This window comes from Coregonus clupeaformis, chromosome 16 (assembly GCF_020615455.1).
Source record: "Coregonus clupeaformis isolate EN_2021a chromosome 16, ASM2061545v1, whole genome shotgun sequence".
Taxonomy (NCBI): Eukaryota; Metazoa; Chordata; class Actinopteri; order Salmoniformes; family Salmonidae; genus Coregonus; species Coregonus clupeaformis.
In genome coordinates, this window is record NC_059207.1 from 3,629,922 (window position 1) to 3,654,425 (window position 24,504).

At 44.3% G+C, this 24,504-nt stretch overlaps 5 protein-coding genes across 5 annotated transcripts; 1 reads left to right on the forward strand and 4 right to left on the reverse strand.

Annotated features, from left to right (window-relative positions):
- The first annotated feature begins 6,561 nt into the window (after positions 1–6,561).
- ufsp1 (UFM1-specific peptidase 1 (non-functional)) lies at positions 6,562–7,735 on the forward strand. The gene has a single exon (XM_041885035.2). The coding sequence runs from the start codon at positions 6,785–6,787 to the stop codon at positions 7,550–7,552; it is 768 nt and encodes a 255-aa protein (XP_041740969.1). The 5' UTR covers positions 6,562–6,784; the 3' UTR covers positions 7,553–7,735.
- Positions 7,736–10,469: 2,734 nt separating this feature from the next.
- Positions 10,470–12,612, reverse strand: LOC121572996 (endonuclease domain-containing 1 protein-like). Its single transcript, XM_045225855.1, has 3 exons — positions 12,126–12,612; positions 11,143–11,349; positions 10,470–11,002 (listed from the first exon to the last, which is right to left on the reverse strand). The coding sequence occupies exons 1-3, from the start codon at positions 12,450–12,452 to the stop codon at positions 10,625–10,627; spliced, it is 912 nt and encodes a 303-aa protein (XP_045081790.1). The 5' UTR covers positions 12,453–12,612; the 3' UTR covers positions 10,470–10,624.
- Positions 12,613–16,066: 3,454 nt separating this feature from the next.
- Positions 16,067–18,426, reverse strand: LOC121572995 (endonuclease domain-containing 1 protein-like). The gene is made up of 4 exons (XM_041885034.1): positions 18,044–18,426; positions 17,359–17,559; positions 16,813–17,085; positions 16,067–16,491 (listed from the first exon to the last, which is right to left on the reverse strand). The coding sequence occupies exons 1-4, from the start codon at positions 18,335–18,337 to the stop codon at positions 16,375–16,377; spliced, it is 885 nt and encodes a 294-aa protein (XP_041740968.1). The 5' UTR covers positions 18,338–18,426; the 3' UTR covers positions 16,067–16,374.
- Positions 18,427–20,275: 1,849 nt separating this feature from the next.
- LOC121572611 (endonuclease domain-containing 1 protein-like) lies at positions 20,276–21,744 on the reverse strand. The gene is made up of 2 exons (XM_045225870.1): positions 21,451–21,744; positions 20,276–20,915 (listed from the first exon to the last, which is right to left on the reverse strand). Exons 1-2 carry the CDS (start codon positions 21,742–21,744, stop codon positions 20,334–20,336), a joined length of 876 nt encoding a protein of 291 aa, XP_045081805.1. The 3' UTR covers positions 20,276–20,333.
- Positions 21,745–22,610: 866 nt separating this feature from the next.
- LOC121572610 (endonuclease domain-containing 1 protein-like) lies at positions 22,611–24,356 on the reverse strand. The gene is made up of 3 exons (XM_041884643.1): positions 23,939–24,356; positions 23,416–23,619; positions 22,611–23,104 (listed from the first exon to the last, which is right to left on the reverse strand). Exons 1-3 carry the CDS (start codon positions 24,236–24,238, stop codon positions 22,700–22,702), a joined length of 909 nt encoding a protein of 302 aa, XP_041740577.1. The 5' UTR covers positions 24,239–24,356; the 3' UTR covers positions 22,611–22,699.
- Positions 24,357–24,504: the final 148 nt, after the last annotated feature.

Below are 24,504 nucleotides of genomic sequence, written 5' to 3' on the forward strand. Positions count from 1 at the left end.
ACTCCTCCATAGACCTAACCTTTTCTGTAATAATAATGTGAATAAATAATAAAGCCTTATATTACTGGATGCTCCTGTACGGGGGACTCTACTTTTAGACTCATCCTAGGGCGGGAAATGAGCCAAGTCTACTACGGTCCTGAACTGTGCAAAAAGAGAGATGAGATCCCTATGACTGTAAGCAGTACAGGGCTGAGGGATCACACAGCTGTTCAAATTTATGGCGCAGATGCCAATGACATTATCAGAAGCCCCGATCACATAGCGTAAAAAATAAAAATAAAAATATGCCATTTAGCAGACGCTTTTATCCAAAGCGACTTACAGTCATGTGCGCATACATTTTTACGTATGGGTGGTCCCGGGGATCAAACCCACTACCCTGGCGTTACAAGCGCCGTGCTCTACCAATTGAGCTACAGAGGACCACACGGCATCATAGAAAACACACTCCAGTCTAAATGACCCAGTACAACACAGCTGTTTTATCTGCTAGTCCAGTGCAAAGTGCCAAATCCCTTAGTTTCTTTAACAGGGTGTAGTTGGTCAAGAACGACAACACAAACATGTGTGGAACTCGAGGTGTGCAGGCAACACTATCCAACTGATCAATGGAACAAATCCAACATGTGTAACAAACTAATAAAAAATAAATGGATATTTTCTTCAGGAGCTGTGGTTCAGTGGTTGGACACGCTTGATGCTCTCCTTAGCTATGGGGCCACAGAGTTCCCTATCTGAATAATATTTTATCTATAGAGCCATTGAGGCCCCTGTTCATTGAATGAAACCTGAGCTTTCTAATTACTTTAAGGACCTCATGGTTGGAGTTGGCTCTATCATCCAAACTAAGATAAGATCACCAAGTCTGATCATATCGGGTTGGGAAGGCTTCATGCTGTAATAAAATGTCACAGATAAGGCCATGTGATTATCTAATGTGGTGTAATCCCTTTGAAGAGGGCTGGGACAATTACTGTATAATCGTGTAACCGACGGTTATGGATGAAGACCGTTATGACAATAAAATAACCGTCATAACCATAAAAAAAGAAAACCCATGACTGTCACACCTTATTGATTCAGATTCTATAGTCAGGTCCTAGATCTAGAGCCAGGCAAGAAAGTCAGGTCTTGACCATAAGAGATTCTCATAAGACCATGGCATTTACCTTGTAAGTAAGAATACAGTCGCCATATGAACTGCTTCGTTTCCTGTGACGGGAAAACAGTGAGTTTCTTCCACAGATAGGGATTTACTGTGCCTTCAGAAAGTTTTCACACAAGTTGACTTTTTCCACATTTTGTTGTTTTACAGCCTGAATTTAAAATGGATTAAATAGAGATTTTTGTCACTGGCCTACACACAATACCCCATAATGTCAAAGTGGAATTATTCTGTTTTTAGACATTTGTAAAAAAAAAAAGAAAAAAAAAAAGCATTTTATGGCTATGTTCAGTTAAGCATAGTTAGATACATAACATGCAGTATGTTAAAATGTAACTCTGGCAGTATTTAATACATATTATTTAACAGTCTTTGTTTAGGAATAAAATAGAAGTGTGACCTATGAGGGAGTTTCCCCACCACACCACAACCATGGTAATACTCAAACTACCTGATCCATCTGGACCACAGTATAGTTCACTACCTGTGGGTTTTACCCAGTTTCATTTCAAACACCACATGCTTTCAGGCATGATTATTCATCATCCCAAAATATTCCTATCACATAGTTTATTTTATCACTGTATTTCCATTGTATTCTCTTAGCTTGACATCCTCTGTACCCACCTGAAGTAACTCAGGCTCAAATGTTTGGAAGGCTGTCCAGCGATAGAAAAGTGACCCCTCCAATGGGAGTTGTCGTGGCCACATTGTGGTGTCTACCTCCTCTGCTGTAAGGAAACAGTAATAATCATTACTATGCAGTGGACACCAGCCATGCCAGCATGTCATTCACTAATCACCCCAAGGAGGATAACCATTAATAACCTATCCAATTAGTCAATATAATGAGTCAATATTATGTCAACTTAATCTAGCCTCTCAGTCTCGTAGACATATGTGAAGCCATGATCTTAAAAGAGGAAAGTAACCTGTTTCCAGCAGGGATGTGCTGGGCCTGGCCCTAAACCTATCAGTTTTCTAAGGTTCCACAGTTGACAGTGCATGTCAGAGCAAAAACCAATACATGAGGTTGAAGGAATTGTCCATAGACCTCCGAGACAGGATTGTGTCGAGGCACAGATCTGGGGAAGGGTACCAAAACATTTCTGCAGCATCGAAGGTCCCCAAGAACACAGTGGCCTTCATCATTCTTAAATGGAAGAAGTTTGGAACCACCAAGACTCTTCCTAGAGTTGGCCCGCCTGGCCAAACTGAGCAATCGGGGGAGAAGGGCCTTGGTCAGGGAGGTGACCAAGAACCCGATGGTCACTCTGACAGAGCTCCAGAGTTCCTCTGTGGAGATAGGAGAACCTTCCAGAAGGACAACCATCTCTGCAGCACTCCACCAATCAGGCCTTTATGGTAGAGTGGGCAGACGGAAGCCACTCCTCAGTCAAAGGCACATGACAGCCCGCTTGGAGTTTGCCAAAAGGCACCTAGAGGAACCTGACCATGAGAAACAAGATTCTCTGGTCTGATGAAACCAAGACTGAACTCTTTGGCCTGAATGCCAAGCGTCACGTCTGAAGGAAACCTGGCACCATCCCTGCGGTGAAGCATGGTGGTGGTAGCATCATGCTGTGGGGATGTTTTCAGCGGCAGGGACTGGGAGACTAGTCAGGATCGAGGGAAAGATGAACGGAGCAAAGTACAGAGAGATCCTTGATGAAAACCTGCTCCAGAGCACTCAGGACCTCAGACTGGGGCGAAGGTTCACCTTCCAACAGGACAACGAACCTAAGCACACAGCCGAGACAATGTAGGAGTGGCTTCGGGACAAGTATCTGAATGTTCTTAAGTGGCCCAGCCAGAGCCTGGACTTGAACCCGATCAAACATCTCTGGAGAGACCTGAAAATAGCTGTGCAGCGACGCTCCCCATCCAACCTGACAGAGCTTGAGAGGATCTGCAGAGAAGAATGGGAGAAACAGGTGTGCCAAGCTTGTAGCGTCATACCCAAGAAGACTCGAGGTTGTAATCGCTGACAAAGGTGCTTCAACAAAGTACTGAGTAAAGGGTCTGAATACTTATGTAAATAAGGTATTTCTGTTTTGTATTCTTTATAAGCAAAATGTTCTAAAAACCTGCCATTATGGGGTATTGTGTGTAGATTGATGAGGAAAAAATTAATTTAATCAATTTTAAAATAAGGTTGTAACATAACAAAATGTGGAAAAAGGGAAGGGGTGTGAATACTTTCCGAATGCACTGTACATAGTCATGCATTCACATATACAGGATGTTATGCATCAAAGCCCACTCTTATCTATACAAACACAGGCTTGTTCCTCTCTGTGAGAAACTGACCCATGCTTACCAATGCATTTGTAGCTGAGAGAGGGTCGGAGTTCGGTTTGGCGACAAAGTAGTCCACATTGATCGTCAGAGGGATCCAGCAGGCCTTACACCCTGGCCTACAACAACACTGGCTCCCCTGCTGGTACACAGTGGAGGTGCGGGGCGAGCTCCAGTCACCTGTGGTAGAGGGGAGTCAATGGCCTTGTCTGAATACCCATTCCTGCGTTCTAAATGGTAGACATTTTGGGTATATAAAAAATGTAATGGTTTATTTACTACGTGAGGCTTATTTGACCGAATATAAGTTTCGTAATACTTAGGTTGTTACGAGTGTACTGATATAAGTAGGACACTTCACATCCCGGCAACTTTGATAAAACAATTTTATATCGGACTTGTGCCCATATTGTTTCCACGCGTATCTGCCCTCTCATTGGCTAGAATAGTCCCACCTGATCTTGCCTTTTCCCGACTGCCTTCCATTTTTGACGTATTTTCATTGTTAGAGCGTCCACTTGACTATCTGGTCAATATAATGGATAATCTACGACTTTATTCAGGAAGAAAATCGTCATTCGAGACCCACGTGTGTTTGACAACAAGTTGATAATCAGATATGGTGACGCCCTGTACCAAAATTAACGAATGTCGGGAATCAACGAAATTGCTCATTAGATTATGCATTCTCAGTATGGATGAGCCTAGTATGTTGATATTTGTTGCTTACTGCATTCGATTTTCCTAAACAGTACGTTCTAAGTAGTATGTTGTACGATTAGTACACAGTATGCAGTTTTAGTAAGTAGTTGGCAAGACAGATTTCAGACTCAGCCGTTGAGATGATCACCTTATGAAGTGGTAATAAATGGTGTAGTATGACAGATTCATAAGTCTATCTTCAACTGTAAAATAGTGAAAATAAATTGTATTTTTGCTATTGTGTCAGTGGTTGTGAGCTCACATCCCAGCCTTTAGTAAGAGAAGTGTAGCAGGCCCATGGCACTGATGGTGGAGGTCATAGGCAGCCATGTTGAATCAGTGGCTCCCCACTCACTTTGTTTCCTAAAAAACAAATAAGCTAAGAAATATGATACATCTTTGTCTTCTTAAGGACCCTCCGAGAGTGGGCTACATAGTGGACTGTAAAAGTCATGGTTTTTCTGTGGTTTTCTATGTGTGCCATTTTCTCAATTAGAATGTACCCAAAAATATATAATTGACTATCATCATGGCACTCAGGACTCACTTCTTATAGTGGCACTCAATGGGTATGACGGTATTAACCCCTCCGACTATCAGGCTGCCACTGAGGGTGGGGAGAGAACACATACCAAGAGAGAACACCAGTTTGTTGGAGTAGATCAGCCATTCCCCATTCACTTGCAGGGGGTGGAGAAGCATTGGCTATAGGCCTACGATATCCTATAACTTCATGTTTTGATCATTTAAAGAGTGCATTGTCACTTAAATTGCCTACACACAGACAGGCACTTATTTGTCATTGACCATGAAAGACAGCCAAAATAATACTGAGACAGACCAAACTTTCTCATGTAAAAGCTGCCACTATTTAATGTGTTATTTTAGTTTATTCATTGTTACACTAGGCTACTTACTCTGGACTCACTGTCACAGTCCTGTAGTCCTGGGCTGGGTTTTCCAAAAGCATCATAGCACTAAAATCATCTTTCGTCCATTTAGTTTCAATGGAATTAAGAGTAGTTTAGTGCTAGGATGCTTTTGGGAAACCCAGCCCAGACCAATTCAGATGTAGACACCGTCTAATGAAACAGGTGCACAGGAAAAATGTGAGGGTGAGGTGTTGCAATTGAAGTGCGGATCATGATCCTGAGTTCCTGGAGTGCCCTGTAAGGGTGAAGGAAATTGAGGTGGCAAAAGTTAGAGCGGTCATCAATCGAATCTCCTATGCGGAGGCGATTAAAATAATTGAGAAAACAAGTAATGCTAGTGAAGATATGGTAGTGGAATGTTTGCTGCCAGACAAAAGATACCATTTGTGTTAAAAAGGTGTATTTTGTTGTGTTCATTGCCACAGTTATAAACTGTACAGCACAAGTCTCAACGAAGTCGAAGAAACTGGACATTATTGTGGCTGCTGCAGAAATCTTTTGGGGACTCAAGGATTTTACATCTGAAGACTTGCAAGGGGTACTTGTGCCAGAAGACCCACCCTCCCAGATTCCCCTTGAGCCTGTGTAGGGAGCAGATCTGTTTTATTTATTTATTTTTAACAGAAAAGTTGTTTGATTTATTTTATTGTATTTATTTTTGGTAGTTCAGTTTTTTGAGGTTGTTTCATCCCGCATAGTAGGTGGCGGGATGCACATTAAATTGTGTGATCGCCAATGTACCTAGAAGAAGAGGAATGTGAGGTTGAGAAAACAATGCCTCTCTCCTTTCGAATAATTATCTATTCACTGTATCCAAATTTGCATTTGGCACCTTCATTTCTTAGCATTTTACTTGTAGCCCGTCTATATCCCAATGTTTTTCGGATTTTAGAGGACTTGGAGACAAAATTGAGACAGATTTTTGGTTTAAAAGAAAAGCTGACCCAACAACAAAATGTATTGGGAGGAATCTCGAGACGACCGTTGGAATAAAAATTATGTGTGGTCATCGGCAGTCATTATCTTCTCCACACGACCACAAGGTAGGGAGGTCACCACGAAGAACAATGTCCTTTTTAGTAACAAAAACATCTGGTCGACTATGAAAACGGTGACTGAGAAGTGTTAATTATTGCAATGCGTAAGTGCATACGGAATTTGACAGTTTAGGTGGTAGGCTATATTACAGAATCATACAGACCAGACTGATCATCCAGGCAGGATCACTGACAGCCAGGTGTCTATCAATCATTTACAGGTGTGCGACTGTGCGCTTGATGCAAAAGAAGGGGGAGGTGTTAGGGAAGTGTGGCAATCTATATTTAAAATATTGAGAATATGTCATCCATAAAATTGTGCCCAATAACTAGCGCCTGCGCCCGTTTAAGAAAATGTATTCCACGAAGCCCAGATAGGAACTCATTCATCAGCTTTTGCGGATAAGGGGAACTATTTCAGCGACGAACTGAGTCACAGTTCTGCTCAGATCGCTGTCAATAAACTCCACGTATGTTTTTCTCAGTACATCGAATAATATTCAAGTTAAATGAAACAGGAAAACCGAGTAACAAAATTGGACTGCTACTTGGATCTTGAAGGTTCAGATTGAAGAAGAAAAGGCCGTGCATCATGGAATGACAGCAGAATTGCCATGTTGACAAGGGTTCACAAGAATTGAAGACAAATGGCTAATATAGAGGAAAACGTTTCTGAGGGGATTGACTGGGGTGAAAAGACAGTGGTGGGAGAAAAACACAAAGGTACAGAGCGTAATCCAGATTGGACTGGGACTCTACTGAAGAATGCACACATTGGACTTCCTAGCCCAGCACCAGATGTTGTCAAATGTTCCCTAATATCTGGGGAGTGTCTCTACTTCCACTATGGGTGTGATGGTCAGGATGACAGGGGCTGGGGCTGTGGCTACCGCACCCTACAGACCATGGCCTCATGGCTGTGCCAGAGCTGGGCCCCACCACCACCTAAGGGCAAATGCAGACCCCCACCCAGCCTCCCCGAAATCCAGCACGCCTTGGTCGCAATGGGTGACAAGCTTGCCTTGTTCGCTGGCTCTCGCGAGTGGATAGGGACGTTTGAGGCGGCCCTGGTCCTCGACTACTACTACGACGTCCCCTGTAAGGTTGTCCACGTGCGGGGTGGAATGGTAGAACTACAGAGGGCTGCTGTGGAGCTTCACCAGCACTTCCAGAGCCAGGGGTCCCCTGTCATGATGGGAGGGGACCGGGACAACTCCTCCAAGGGGATCCTGGGTGTGTGCACTCGGCCTGGGGGCCAGGAGAGCTACCTGCTGGTGATGGACCCTCACTACTATGGGCCCCCACTGGAGAGGGCGTCGGTGCAGGGGCTGGGGTGGGTGTCGTGGAAAAAGGTAGGGTCACTGGATCATAGCTCTTTCTATAACTTGTGTCTGCCTCAGACTGCCAGGAAATGAAAGGGAGAAGGACAGATCAGGGTTTAAAAGAAGAGATGTGTTTACTCTTTGGCTGTGTTTACACAGGCAGCCCAATTCTGATATTTTTTTCCACTAATTGCAGCCACAGAGAATTCTTGTAAGGACTTAATTGGATAATCGCTTCATTAAATGTGTTGTAAATATCTGAGAAAATATTTTTAAAATATTTATATATATATATATATATATATATATATATATATATATATATATATATATATATATATATACAGTACCAGTCAAGTTTGGACACACCTATTAATTCCAAGGTTTTTCTTTATTTTTACTATTTTCTACATTGTAGAATAATAGTGAAGACATCAAAACTATGAAATAACACATATGGAATCATGTAGTAACCAAAAAAGTGTTAAACAAATCGAAATATATTTTATATTTGAGATTCTTCAATGTAGCCACCCTTTTCCTTGATGACAGCTTTTCACACTCTTGGCATTCTCTCAACCAGCTTCATGAGGAATGTTTTTCCAACAGTCTTGAAGGACTGTATATATATATTTGAACGCTGCAGCCCGTCTGGTGTTCAACCTTCCCAAGTTCTCTCATGTCACCCCGCTCCTCCGCACACTCCACTGGCTTCCAGTTGAGGCTCGCATCTACTACAAGACCATGGTGCTTGCCTATGGAGCTGTGAGGGGAACGGCACCTCCTTACCTTCAGGCCCTGATCAGCCCCTACACCCAAACGAGGGCACTACGTTCATCCCCCTCTGGCCTGCTAGCTCCCCTACCTCTACGGAAGCACAGTTCCCACTCAGCCCAGTCAAAGCTATTCGCTGCTCTGGCACCCCAATGGTGGAACAAGCTCCCCCACGACGCCAGGACAGCGGAGTCACTGACCACCTTCCGGAGACACTTGAAACCCTACCTCTTTAAGGAATACCTGGAATAGTATAAAGTAATCCTTCTACCCCCAGTCCCCCCCACCCCCCCATTAAAAAAGAAAGAAAAAAAATGGTTGTCCCACTTGCTATCATAAGTTGAATGCACCAATTTGTAAGTCGCTCTGGATAAGAGCGTTTGCTAAATGATGTAAATGTACATTTGAAAGATAAAATATCTGTTATGATCCACAAAAATAAAGATATGTTAAATATATTTGTACTGTTCTGTACAGCAGTAGGGACTGGGAGTAGTGTCTGAGTAGAACACTATTGCCCTCTTGTGGATAAATGCAGACTTCATATGGTGTGAGGCTGTTACCATAGAAACAGAATCACTAGTTCTGTGTAGGGTTACAAAATTCCTGGGGCCTCATTTATCAATCATGCGTGCGCACAAATCTGTGCGTAAACCATGCATGGGATCATTTCGATGCAAAAAAATGAGATTAATCAACATGAATGTTTGCTTGAGCGTGTGCTCAACCCTACCGATAGTTGTGTTAAGTTGTGTTAAGTAGCAAATGTGCCTACTCTGGTCTTGCCGCGTGGGCTCTAGCCAACAGCTGGCTGATACAGTGCAGGTAGGCTGTGAGAGTAGGCTAGTCTACATGATGAGATTATTATGGATAAAAGTGAGAATATTTGTATTTGTCAAGCATCGATCCTCATGTCACCAGAATAAGATTCTCGATATTTATTGGAAAGGAGCATCAAGATCACCGTGCACTTTCACCACCCTGTGAAGTTCATTAGAAGTTATTTCATAGTCTAAGAAATTGCATGGTTTCCCGAGTCGTGGTGGGAGGACTACACCAGAGGAGGCTGGTGGGAGGAGCTATAGGAGGACAGGCTCATTGTAATGCCTGGAATGGAATAAAGGGAACGCTATCAAACATATGGAAACCATATTCCATTCCAGCCATTACAATGAGCCCGTCCTCCTATAGTGCCTCCCACCAGCCTCCTCTGGACTACACATCATGCCATTGCGTGACTTCAAGTTTACTTCGATATGATGGTTGTTAGCACCTCTATTTCAGTCTTTTTGTCGCACCATTGTGTTTCTTAGTCTGGCAGTGTATATTCCCCACGGGCTTTGAAGGGATGATTTTGACCAAATATGGTTAATTAGGGGCTTTTCGAAATGCAAATAGCCAAGGTCATGCACGAGCACTGAGGCTGAGAACAATTGGTATGTATCCTACTGGTGTGCGAATGATGCTCGTAGGATTGTTTGATAAATCACACTTTTTCTTTGCAAACAAAAATGGTAAATTCCATTTGTAAGTAGTATTTTAGAATAGTTTCTATGTAATATTGATAAATGAGGCCCCTGGAACTTTCAATAAATTCCCTTGTTTTCCCGAAATCCCAGTTGGAGGTCCCTGGAATCAGGATGGAATAAGCAGGAAATCAGGAAACCTCCAACCGGGATTTCTGGAAAACCAATAATATTAAGTTCCTGGGAATTTTGCAACCCTAGTTCTGTGGCAGTAACTAAACCTTTAAAAGATGACTACAAGCCTGGTGAATATAATACCGGAATGTGAATACAGTAATTATCCAACATGAATTCTTATGAATTCACTTTATCTCGTACCAGATACTCAACATCTTGACTTTCTTCTATGGCGTTTAGTACAGTCTGTCTCTGCAGTGGCGAATATAAGCCGGTGAGTTCTCCTTGGTTCACATCACACTGACTTGTTCTTGTTACCCAGAGGCCAACATGCAAATGAAGCTTCTGATCAAAGAACAGACATTGGGTCTTAAATAGGACATGATTGTTTTACATAGAGAAGGGTTTTACCACTCAAATGCAACTATGTCTATAATCTCAAAAGGCTCTGAGTTTGACTGCACATTTTAGGAGCAGTGTCTGCATGAAAGTGAGATTCATTTTCTTACAAAAAGCACCATGTTTCTTGAACTAGGGGGTAGGCCTACACTTCACATTCATTTTCATACATTGAATGGACAATGGAAGCGGAACAGGGTTTGAACGTTGGTCTTTATTGCTTGTAAGCAACAACTCACCCACAGGCTACATTCATATTGTCAAAATCTACTCAATACAGAAATGAGATGACAATGTAGAGGTGACATTGAGGCTGGCATGATTGCAATCACTATCACATGGTTGCTCACTATGAGTCAGGCACACAGTCGTTGTAGAAGATCTGGAAGTTCTTGTCCACGTCCATCCTTCCCCTGAGGAACTTCTCCAGGTTCTTCACCGGCACCTCCACCAGGTGGTTGTTGACACGGTCGTTCAGCCCGTAGGCTCCGAACGCCGGGAACTTGTACCGCTGGAAGTAGGGCGCGTTCTGGTCATAGTTGGTGCAGCAGTAGGCTGACCACATGTACTCGGGGACGGCCACGCGGTCCAGGTTGTCGCGGCGGATCATATTCCCAGAGGTCGTGACCCCGGTGATCACGTAGGCTTTGCCGCGGCAGTAGTTGTTGAGGCGCTTGCGGATGAGGTCCTCGTGCTCGGCCCAGGGCCCAATGTTGAACTCACGGATCTGGGCAAAAAGCAAGATCATTACTGTTATTTCCCATACTTCTTCTTCTTCTTCTTAATCTTCCACTCGCTCCTTCGCTTAAACAGTTTAAGGTAGACACACCAAACCAACGTTTAAATGTGCAGACTGAACCAATTTACCTGGGGCACCACGTTGGTCAGTGTGTAGGTGGAGGCCTTGTCCAGGGGGTCGGCCTGGTGCTCATCGGGGTTGAGATGCCCTCTCTCGTACTGGACCACGTCAGCATAGTCCTCCAGCACGGCCTGGCTGTCCTCAAAGTTCATGTGCATGTGAGAGAAGGACTGGGGGAATGGCTCCATGTTGCTGCTGCCCTTCTCTGACGCCAACTACAGAGGGAGAGAGGGGGGGAAGGAGAGAGGGAGAGAGGGGGGGAAGGAGAGAGGGAGAGAGGGGGGGAAGGAGAGAGGGAGAGAGGGGGGGAAGGAGAGAGGGAGAGAGGGGGGGAAGGAGGGAGGGAGAGAGGGGGTAATGGAGAGAAGGAGGGAGAGAGAGGGGGTAGAGGATATAGATAGAGGGAGGGAGAGGTGGGGGGAAATAGAGACAGAGGGAGAGAGGGGGGGAAGGAGAGAGGGAGAGAGGGAGAGAGGGAGAGAGGGGGGGAAGGAGAGAGGGAGAGAGGGGGGGAAGGAGGGAGGGAGAGAGGGGGTAATGGAGAGGAGGGAGAGAGAGGGGGTAGAGGATACAGATAGAGGGAGGGAGAGGTGGGGGGAAATAGAGACAGAGGGAGAGAGAGGGGATTTTGATGAAGATGGAAAATGAGGGAAGGATCAATTCAATTTGCATATGCATAATACGTGCTGCCCACATGAACAGATTACAACAATATCCTATTGTAACACCAATTCACACAGCCCATAAAGCTGCTTATCTCCAGCTTCTAATTTTGCTATGAGCAGCAATATTGTCCACACAGCTCAGCAAGCTTTACCTACTAGTGTATGGGTGTCAGTCATCTGCATCCATGAGAGAACCTTTATCAAACATGTTTTGAAATTACATAATGGGGTTGCTAACACGCTATATTGGAGCATGTAAACATTTTGGTCTATGTTCAAAGACTAAATCCAACACACACTCACTACATACACACACACTATTCTACCTGTGGCTCGAACATCCAGGGGAAGTCCACTCTCTTCTCGCCGTCGGACTTCTTGAAGGTATAGGCCGAATAGACAGGGATGTGTTTGTGGGGGTCATAGAGGGTGACGAAGCGTGGCTTGTCCTCATAGCGCTGGCAGATCTTCTTCAGGGAGTTACTGAGGAGGTAGCCCCGAGGTGGGGTTCCCATGTACAGAGAGTCCTTACAGCGCTCCACGTGGTTAAAGTCCTCCACCACCCCAGCCTGGGACTCCCGCACACAACCCAGTATCAGCAGGACAGCCAGAGACAGAAAAGAGTAGATGGATAAGTGTTTCATGGTGACCATGTTAGCTACTCAGTCTCTCCCTCTGTCTCTCTCTCTCGTTCTGTCTCGTTGTCCTTGAACCTATCTTGTTTAGTTGTCTTGTGTTCCCCTCGCTCCCTTTGCCATTCACACACTACTGTTGCTACTTTGTGCGTGAGATTCCTGTCTCTCACTTCACACTTTCCCGTGTGAGTCTATAACTCTCTGTACGGTCTCATCTCTCTCATGAAGAGATAGATACTCAGTGGTTCGGCCCATCTCGACTTCCCATTGTCAAGTCCTTTTCCATATATTCAAAGTGGCAAGCCACCACAGCAAAGTGAGGAGCAGCAGTTCATGTTATCAGTGTTCAGCTTTCAAACGCCTTCCTAGATTACCCAGAACTAGGCCCAGCTATAGCATGAAGCATTGGATAGACGTCTTTTACTTGGTAATATGAAAACAGGCTCTGTTAGGCCCTGAAAGGCTGTGTTTTTGTTATCAATCTCATGCTCTCTGCTCTGTAAAAGGGACCCAAGGCCACCTGTGTCAGTGTCCATCTGTGGAGAACGTGGTCAGAGCTGAATGGGATCTCTCTACAGTACGCTGCCTCTCATCCTCTGAAGTGAAGAGATGCAAAGTGTGTGTGTAGACCTGTTGATAGTCTGATCTGCCTATCTTCTCATGTAAAGACTGAGGTGTGAGCAGAATAAGGCTTTGTGCAGTGGTAGATTGGAAATGAGACCTAGCTGTGCCATGAAGAATTTTCCTTCACAGACTTCTTGTGGATTCATTGATTTTCACTGGAATTACTATGATTTGTTTCCAGTAAAAAAGTTTGTGGAGGTACAGAAAAACAACATTCCATCCAGGAACTTCAGTGAAATTCATAGCAACGACTTGTTGTTTTTATTTCTACTCATTATTAATATTGGTAAAACCTGTCTGAACAGTTGCTGTTTCACACATTTCCTGTTGAAAACCACATGAGGGTAGTGGGAGGTGTTTAACACCCAGAGTTCGCATGACACCCCTTCCACGCAGCAACTGAATATTGCTCTGAATAAAAACCATTGCTAATGTATTAGTCATATCATAGCACGCATTTATATATAGTATGTCAGAAGAAATGAGTCATCCAACTGTTGGAATGGGTGAACTTTATTCAATCAGACATACAGTGCCAGTATTCAGACCCCTTGACTTTTTCCACATTTTGTTGTGTTACAGCCTGAATTACAAATGGATTAAATTGAGATTTTGTGTCACTGGCCTACACATAATACCCCATAACGTCGAAGTGGAATTGTGTTTTTAGAAATTTTTAGAAATTAATAAAAAAGGAAAAGCTGGGGCATATCCAATACAACACATTACTGAGTACCACTCACCACTCACCATATTTTCAAGCATAGTGGTGGCTGCATCATGTTATGGGTATGCTTGTAATCGTTAAGGACTAGGGAGTTTTTCAGGATAAAAAAGAAACTGAATGGCGCTAAGCACAGGCAAACTCCTAGAGGGAAACCTGGTTAAGTCTGCTTTCCACCAGACACTGGGAGATGAATACACCTTTCAGCAGGACAATAACCTAAAACACAAGGCCAAATCTACAGTACACTGGAGTTGCTTACCAAGAAGAGAGTGAATGTTCCTGAGTGGCAGAGTTACAGTTTTGACTTAAATCTACTTGAAAATCTATGGCAAGACCTGAAAAAGGTTGTCTAGCAATCATAAATAAGTAATTTGACAGAGTTTGAAAAGTTCTGAAAAGAATAATGGGCAAATGTTGCACAATCCAGGTGTGGAAAGCTCTTAGAGACTTGCCCAGAAAGACTCACAGGTGCTTCTACAAAGTATTGAATCAGGGTTGTGAAAAAGCTTATGTACATGAGATATTTCTGTATTTCATTTTCAATAAATTAGCTAACATTTCTAAAAACATGTTTTCAAGTTGTCAATATGGGGTATTGTGTGTAGATGGGTGGAAAAAAAAATCTATGTAATCCATTTTGAATTCAGGCTGTAACACAACAAATGTGGAATAACTCAAGGGGTATGAATTCATTCTGAAGGCACTGTAAATCACATTTGAAGCTATAGACAAACAGTGAGTTTCTCCAGCAGACAGGGATTTAAAGCACATACAAATCTATGGAGGGGAAGAAAAGTTTAGTCTCTCAGTTGTTTGTTAACATGATTGTTTTCCTTTCTTTTCACAATGGGGTTGTTTTGGTGCTCGTTGACATTCCTAGCTTTTTCTGGAAAGCACAGACTGGGATTTTATGGATATGTTCACTTAAGCATAGTTAGATACATAACATTAAGCATATTAAAATATAACTCTGGCAGTATTTAATACATATTATTTAACAGTCTTTGTTTAGGAAATAAGTCAAAGGGTATGAATACTTTCTGAAGGCACTGTAGGAACATTATCCAGCATAATTTACATGATCTTTGAGGAGGAAAAAAACATAAATCCAACCTTGGGTTTTGTCAATCAAGAGCAGCAATTTAATAAGACTACTAGAGTTAACTTGTTTCCATTGCAGGAAGTGTAAAATAAATGTAAGTTCATGTGGTTTGGGGAGGTCAAGGCCCACAGTGAGAACAGAGGTGTGTTCGGCAGGACATAAAGTTCTGGAACGTTCAGATAGAAATGTCATTAATATATCTGAAATTATTCCTAAGTCTACATGTCAGACAAAAGTATGTTTGTTCTACATAACATATTTATATCTGAAATGTTCAGGCGGGACACAGTCATCCACAAAGATCTGGAAGTTCCACAAAGGTAAACCTCTGGAAGAACTCCTCCAGCTTCTTAATGGTCAACTCCAGGACCTGGTGGATGAATGAACGAACAGAGGAAGAGATCGATGAATGAACGAATGAGTGAATGAATGAATGAATGAAATATTTTTTTTATGCATCAAGTCGTTGTTAGCGACCCATCCCTTACGGGATTATTTGACACATTTTCACAAAAAACTAAAAGTAATATTCTGTATGTAATATAATAGTAAAATAACACTAGATTTACCTGGTTGAGGGCGTAGTGGATGAAGGCTGGAAACCTAGCTGTGCCATGAGAATTTTACTTCACAGACTTGTTGTGGATTCATTGATTGTCACTGGAATTAGTATGATGGGCTTCCAGTAAATACGATTGTGGATCACAGGAGGTTGGTGGCACCTTAATTGGGGAGGAGAGGCTCGTGGTAATGGCTGGAGCGAAATTAGTGGAATGGTATCAAAAAAATCAAACATATGGTTTCCATGTGTTTGATGCCATTCCATTTACTCCGTTCCAGCCATCCGTCCTCCTCTCAGCAGCTTCCTGTGTTGTGAATGTATAGAAAAACAACATTCCATCCAGGAACTTCAATGAGTAGCAATGACTTTTATTATTTGTATGACCTGTCTGAACAGTTGTTGTTTTACACATTTCCAGTTGAAAACCACACGAGGGTAGTGGAAGGTGTTAAACATCCGCCTGAGGGGATGTCAACCACATTCTCACATCTCATATTCTAGAGTAGAGCACAACCAACCACAGGACTAAACCAAAACCTCTATTGTCATGTTGTAGGTTTGAGCTGGTATGTTGTTCTCTTCACAGATCACATGACATCCCTCCCACGCAACTGAATGTTGCTCTGAATATGTGCCTTACTAATGTATTGGTCATATTATAGAACCCGTTTTATGACAATATATCAATTGCATGTCTTAAGATGGGTGAACTTTATTTAATCAGACATAGATGGGAACATCATTTGGGTCTACATGATCTTTGGAGAAAGTATTTGGAGAGGGAAAAAAACATTAATCAATCAATCAATAACAGCAATTTAAGAAGACTGCTATTGTTGACTACTTGTTTCCATTGCAGGAAGTGTAAATTAAATGTAAGGTCTTGTGGTTTGGGGAGGTCAAGTCCACTGAGAGACCAGGGGACCTAATGCAGAGCAAAGGCAGGCGGGACACAGTCGTCCACAAAGATCTGGAAGTTCTTGTCCACGAAGGTGGACCTCTGGAGGAACTCCTCCAGTTTCTTGACGGACAACTCCAGGACCTGTTGGATGAATGAACGAACGGAACAAAAGTGTTGAATGAATAAATGAACGATTGAGTGAGTGAATGAACAAACAAATTCATATTTTTATTTACGCGTCAAGTCACCTTTCGCGACCCATCTCTTGCGGGATTATTTTACACATTTCCAGGAAAATTAATGTATGTAATATAACAGTATACGACAGTAGACTACACTACGCCATCGCCCAAGATCTGCCAGATTGCTACATTTGTTTTGTTTGTTTTTACAGCGTCTTTGAGATTCTCTTTGTAATGAAAAGCGCTATATAAAATAAATGTATTATTATTCTAGATTTACCTGGTTGTTCTCCTTCTCATTGAGGGCGTAGTGGGCGAACGCCGGGAACTTGTAGCGCTCACCGTATGGCGCGTTGTGGTCGTAGTCGGTACAACAGTAGGCCGACCACAGGTACGTCGGGACCGCCACACGGTCAATGTTATGGCGCCGGATCATGTTCCCTGAGGTGGTGATTCCGGTGACAATGTAGGCGATGCCGCGGCAGTAGTTGTTGAGGCGCTTGCGGATCACGTGCTCCTGCTCTTTCCAGGTGCCGGCACTGAACTCTCTGACCTTAAAGGCAGTGCCACATCATACATGTGTGCCTGTTTATTGGTTGCTGGGGGTTAGAAAGTCATTCCAAGCTATCCACTGGTGTTGGTATTTTACTTATTTGGGATTAAATGATTTACAACTGGGCTTTATATTTAATTTAAAATAAAATACAAACATTTGTAAAATATCTCAGTACATTACCCCACTGTTATATTTTGTTCAATACACAATGTGACCTTATTGTCTACAAGTACAATTTTAAGTAAAGAACTTGAAAACAAAATGGCGGACCTGGGGCACCACGTTGGTCAGAGTGTAGGTGGAGGCCTTGTCGTCTGGGTCGGCCTGGTGCTCGTCAGGGTTGAGGTGGCCACGTTCGTAGAGGACGGCGTTGGTGTAGTCGTCCAGAACGGCCTGGGCGTCCTCAAAGTTCCTGTGCATGTAGCTACGTGGGAACGCCTGCATCTCCCTGGTGTCAGAAACAGTGGACAACTTGGTGGGAGACAAACAAACAATGAGAGAGAATTAAGTAGGGATGAATAGTGTAATGGATATGAGATTAATTAATAGGTTACGTTTTGAAACACATGCTTGCTGTAAAAAGGAGACTTTATGGCATGCAGTTTATGATCATTCAAATATTAGCCTATGAAATGATGTGCAGCATTCTGTAATTTTCATGATGACCATAGAGCATTGGATTTGTGTTATTGAATTACATTTAAATTATATAAAGAATGAAGTTAGCGCCACAGACATTCAAATTCAGAAGCTATGGAAAAACATACCTTATGATATACTAGTGAGAGCCAATCAATATGGAATAATCCACTGGACTGGCATTACAGTGTGGATGCACCCCAAATGGCACCCTATTCCCTATCTAGTGCACTACCTTTGACAAAAGTAGTGCACTAGATAAGGGATAGGTAGCCATTTGGGATGCAACCATTGACTTGAAATGTCTCCAGGTTACCTGTGGCTCGTACATCCAGGGCACGTCCACCCTTTTCTCCCCGTCGGAGCGTTTGAAGGTGTAGGCTGAGTAGATGGGGACGTGGTTGGCTGTGTCGTACAGTGTGACGTAACGCGGCTTGTTGTTGTAGCGCTGGCAGATCTTCTGGAGCGAGTGGTCCTCCAGGCCCACGGGTGGCGTCCCCATGTACAGGAACTCCCTGCACTCTGGAGAGAGCTCCTTCTCCACCGTTCCCCGGACATCCATCATCGCCATGGTGACCAGGAGGAAGGCCTGTGCCCAGAGTGGGGCCATGGTGACTTAGCTAGCCTGTCTTTCTGTCTGTCTTGGTTCTCCTCTGTCTTTACGTCCCTCTTAGTACCTATGTGTGTTTCTGTACCGGCGCTGAGTTCTTGGTGCCGGCAGCTATGAATGAGAGGTACACCTGTGGTTCAGCGTTAGCGCTCCCTAATCTGGGCTCATTATGCAAAGCCATGCACACCTTCTCTATCAGCTGACCTTAGCTGCCTATCATTGACAACCTGAGTTCTATTGAAATAAAGATGTCATTGCTAGCCTGGTTCCAGGTTTCTTTGTGCTGTATTGCCAATCCTTATCATCTTTGGCATGACAACAACTATAGAAATTGGCAATACAGTACAAAGAGATCTGGGACCAGGCTAGGCTATTGCAAAGCCTGATGGGTTTTGCTATTGGTGGCCTTGGTGGTATGGTTGGCCTCAGCTGGATTTAAACTTCTAGTGACTGATAACAGACTCTGACTGACAGATGACTGTGACTTCAGAGCGAGTGGTTCCTATCAATAGTTTATTTCTGAAGAGTACCTACCCTTACCCAGGTGGTAAGGGTAGGTAACAACACATCTGCCACGCTGATCCTCAACACGGGGGCCCCTCAGGGGTGCGTGCTCAGTCCCCTCCTGTACTCCCTGTTCACCCATGACTGCATGACCAGGCACGACTCCAACACCATCATTAAGTTTGCCGACGACACAACAGTGGTAGGCCTGATCACCGACAATGATGAGACAGCCTATAGGGAGGAGGTCAGAGACCTGGCTGTGTGGTGCCAGGATAACAACCTCTCCCTCAACGTGCTCAGGACAAAGGAGATGATTGTGGACTACAGGAAAAAATAAAAGAGGACTGAGCATGCCCCCATTCTCATCGACGGGGCTGTAGTGGAACAGGTTGAGAGCTTCAAGTTCCTTGGTGTCCACATCACCAACAAACTATCATGGTTCAAACACACCAAGACAGTCGTGAAGAGGGCACGACAAAGCCTATTCCCCCTCAGGAGACTGAAAAGATTTGGCATGGGGTCCTCAGATCCTCAAAAAGTTATACAGCTGCACCATCGAGAGCATCCTGACTGGTTGCATCACCGCCTGGTAGGGCAACTGCTACCGCACGGCAAGCGGTACCGGAGCGCCAAGTCTATGTCCAAAAGGCTTCTTAACAGCTTCTACCCCCAAGCCATAAGACTCCTGAACAGCTAATCATGGCTACCCGGACTATTTGATTTGAGAATTAGAACGAAACCACACTCAGCTGAGCGCCCTCTGATGTGACAAGTTCCTCGCACAAGTTTTGAACCATTTTTTTATGTGTTTGTGGTTGTACAGTGTGTGGTAGGTTCAGTCTCTTCCCCCGGGACCACCCATACACAAAAATGTATGCACGCACGACTGTAAGTCGCTTTGGATATGAGCGTCTGCTAAATGGCATATTATTATTTTATTATTAGCAGACTCTGGTTACTGGACTCATAGATGGTCTTGTATATGGTTATGCTGCATGACCATGTAAGATTGTGTTGGCATCGTGTGGACTCAGGCAGTGACTTAATGGGAAATCAAAGAGAGCCCTTCCAGAAAATTCTTATCTTCCTTTAAAGCGGAAACAAGGGTCATGTACCTCAATAACATGAGTGAATGACTTTGAATGTGTCTGTCAATGACCCATTTGCTAGTAAAGGCCATTGATGTGTATGTGTCTATACATGTGTGTATTGGACATGGCCTCAAATGATTGGTGAATGGAAACTGTCTTGATAATATGGGATAATTTGGTGTTTTGTGGTATTAATATTGTCATGGATTAAATGACGACACAAACAATTAAACATACATTTATAATGATTGCTTTATTGGTTAGTAATTTCATAAACATCACCAAATAATGTATATTTTCAGTGGCAGGAACATCTCCTTCGCTCTCTCCCTCTCCCCATCTCTCTCTCGCTCTCTCTCTTTAAATGATTGTCTCTTGATATTTACTCTAATAACCATTCATACTTCGGGGACACAGTTTCCATCGAACAGCTGAAAGTCCTGATCCACAGCCATCTCTCTCTTCACCAACATCTCCATGCTCTTCGTCGACGTCTCCGTGACAATGTTATCTACCACATCATTAAGCCCATAGGCTGCATAGGTAGGGAACTTGTACCGGAGTTCGTACGGCGCACTGGGATCAAAATCCGGACAGCAGTAGGCTGTCCACAGATGTTTCGGTACCCCCACCCGGTTAACGTTACCTCTCCGGATGGTGTTACCAGTGGTGGTGACGCCACTGATGACGTAGGCTGTTCCACGACAATAGTTGTTGAGGCGTTTGCGGATGTCCTCCAGGTAGGGGAGCCAGTGGTGGTGGAGGAACTCCTTGGACTGGGGAACCACGTTGGTCAGGGTGTAGGTCGAGTCCTTGTCCCCAGGACTGGCCTGGTGCTGATCGGGGTTCAGCTGGCCACGCTCGTAGAGGACTGCGTCAGAGTAGTCAGCCAGCACGGCCTGGCTTTCCTCAAGGGCCAGGAGGCTGGAGGGAGAACGGGGGAATGGCTGCATGTTACCTGTCCCAGAGCCGCTGGACAGCTGGAGGAGAGGGAAAGGAGGAGATGAAGAGGGTTAGAGCAATGTCAATGTGTGATTACACAGACAGAAAATAGGTACAACACAGTATATGAGCCAGGAGGAGAAAGAGAGAGAGAGTGCAACAGATTATTGCATATAGAAAATGTGAACAGGAATATCACTTGCTAATACTATGTAACAATGTGTACCTACTACCTAGACTTTGTGACACTGAAACCTGTTCATTGTGAGGGCAATTTCATTGTGTGTCGTGCTTATCAAGACTATTAAACCACCAGTTCAGAGTACTAGAGGGAATGTTTTAATGTGCTCTACTGTCTACGCATAACCCTTAAAGCCCTATTCTCACCACTGTAACAGACCATCTATTCTTTGAACTACTCATCGTCTCCTCTTCTTCAGTTTGATTTGACCACAGAATTCAATAGAACAGAGTATTGTGTCTCTATGAATTTGTCTGTGTAGACCAGAGAGATGCATGATCTCGACCAGAGAGACCTATCAGTATAGTTAGTAAAAAAGTCTAGGGCCTTACCTGTGGTTCGTACATCCAAGGCAGACCGTCCCTGCTCTCACCATTGGAGCGTTTAAAGGTGTAGGCAGAGAAGAGGGGGATCCTGCCTGCTGGGTCGTACAGGGTTGCATAGCGCGCCTTGTCCCCGTAACGCTGGCAAACCTTCTGGAGGCCCCGAGTCCCCCGGAGGCCCCTGGGAGCCAGGCCCCGGTACAGGAACCGGCTGCAGTCCCTGAAGGAGGAGTCCACGCTGGGGTTTACTGGGGGAGGTAGAGAAAGCAGGGCCAGAGCCAGGAGCACACAGGACAGCAACATAGTGAGGTGTGGATACACTATCCTCTCTGTCTGTACCTGCACTGGACGGTTAGTGTGGCTATGGAAGAGAGAAGGAGGATGGAGAATGGGAGGACGGAAAAGGGAGGGAGGGAAGGAGGGATGCATGGAGGGAGGGCTTCCAGAGTAGGTGATGTAATGATTTCTTCAGCAGGTCTGAGAACAGTGGTTTAGAACTGTAGAATAGAACAGGTGAGAGCCATAAACCCACTGATAGGATGCAAAGAAGTGAGTCTCATTCAGCCAATGCTATCGGTGTGCATGCATTGGGTTACCATGGAAGTATGGTTAGCTGCAGTCCTAGCCGACTCATGCACCATGCCCATGCCTCTACCATTGTTTTTACACTGCACCGTGTATGTCCCATATTCCATGCAAATATCGGCTGTAAACTACATTGAACAGAATCTTTTTTATTATGTTAAAACATTATAGATGTAGCTTACTATGGTACTCTCATTAAAGCAGTATCCTGTCGGTTTGAGTTGCATGCAGTACACTTTGTTCAGAGCGTTTCTATGAGGTGTGAAGAAAAGTGTTGCTTTGTGATGTTGTGGTTTCTCACATGTTTGAGACATTTGAGACAGATAAGAGAGCTTTTTGTTGTATTTTCAGTTCAGTTGATTGATTGTGCATGACAATTATCGACAGATACCTTGTAAGAGTATTATAATATAATAATAATATGCCATTTAGCAGACGCTTTTATCCAAAGCGACTTACAGTCATGCGTGCATACATTTTTTTTGTGTATGGGTGGTCCCGGGGATCGAACCCACTACCTTGGCGTTACAAGCGCCGTGCTCTACCAGCTGAGCTACAGAGGACCACATTAAATGTGACTAAAATAAAACATTGTTCAATTGGTCAATTTACACCCCCATTACATAAATAAACAAAAACACACACACACACACACACACACACACACACACGCCTATCTCTTTCTCTTCTTTTTAAAGGTGTTCTCTGACACACAGTCCTTGTAGAAGATAGCCAGATTACTATCCATGTCGGTTTGTTTCTTCAGAAAGCTCTCCAGTGTCTTTAAAGGCACCTCCATGACCCCATGGCCCTCCTGTTCATTCAGTGCATAGGCACCATAGCTGGGGAACATGAAACGCACCTCGTAGGGAGAGTTACGGTCGAACCATGGGCAACAGTAAGCCAACCACAGGTGTTTTGGGATCCCCAGGCGGTCCTCGTTCCCCCGACGTATGGTCGCCCTGGAGACTGTCACCCCGGTTACCACGTAGGACTGCTTTCTGCTGCAGAAGTTATTGAGGCGGTGGCGCACGGTATCCAAGTAGGAGCTCCAGGTCTCTTCCAGGAAGTCTGTGATCTGGTACCAGGACATTAGCTAACATTAACATAAAATTCCATTCTAATTAGGATTATAAACTGGGTTGTTCGAGGCCTGAATGCTGATTGTCTGACAGCCGTGGTATATCAGACCTTATACCACAGGTATGACAAAACATTTATTTTTACTGCTCTAATTATGTTGGTAACCAGTTTTTAATAGCAATAAGGGGTTTGTGGTATATGGCCAACATACCACACCCCTTCGGGCCTTATTGCTTAATTATAACATTATGATTTATAACGTCCCAAAAGCATTAAAATAACGTATTTGATAACAAAATGGCTGACCTGGGGTACCACGTTGGTCAGGGTATAGGTGGAGGCCTTATCGTCTGGGTCAGCCTGGTGCTGGTCTGGGTTGAGCAGGCCTCGGGAGTACTCCACGGCGTCTGAGTAGTCCTCCAGCACCGCCTGGCTCTCCTGGATCAGAGGCTCTGGGTCGTCACTAGGGGGCAGCACCTTCATGTTCCCACCCTCGTTCCCAGACGCCAGCTGTGGATTGATTAGAGGGGGGGTTGATGATTTAATGACAGGTATGACAGATAAAATAGTTTGTAAAAAATAAAAAGGGTTTTGAAAAGTTCAATTTAGATAGTAAGAGTGGTTAGATGACTAAATCATTAGTTTAGGTGGAGAAAAAGCACGCCCTCATGACAAAGACAGGACAGCCATGCATTGGCCAATAAGTCATTAACATGGGACTGTTATTGCAGGAGAATACTGCAGTATTGCATGAGAGTATCACAGTAAGTTGCTGCTAAAGATCTCTCTCTACCTGCTGTAATGTTGTAACATGATAACAGATCTCTACCTGTGGCTCGTACATCCAGGGCGTGTCCATCCTCTTCTTCCCGTTGTTCTTCTTAAAGGTGTAGGCCGAGTAGAGGGGCAGGCGACGGCTGCCGTCATACAGGGTGGCGTAGCGCGCCTTGTCCCCGTAGCGCTGGCAGATCCTCTTGAGGCTGCCCCTGGTCCCGTCGATGCCCGTCGGTGCTGCCCTCATGTAGAGAAACTGGCTGCAGTCTTTAAAGCTGTCGGATACACTGGCACCAGACAGCCAGATTCCTGTCAACAGGAGGAGGGCCAGCAGGTAGACCCGCAACGGACGCATCTTAGCCTGGGTACAGACCTACAGTGGAGGGGGTGGTGGTGGTAGTACTAGGAGGAAAAGGGAAGGCTGTTTAGGGAGGTGTTTGCAGCCAGCTACAGTATATCTACGTGTAACAATACATCCAGGTGTAGTCTACTGTAGGGTTCAGATGCAGTCCACACAGCTCAGAGGGAGAATGACTGCCAAAGCAAGGAAATGGCTCTGTATGCAAAGTGGCTATGCATAGGATTGATTGGATTGGATGCGTGGTTGACTAATCAGGGAGA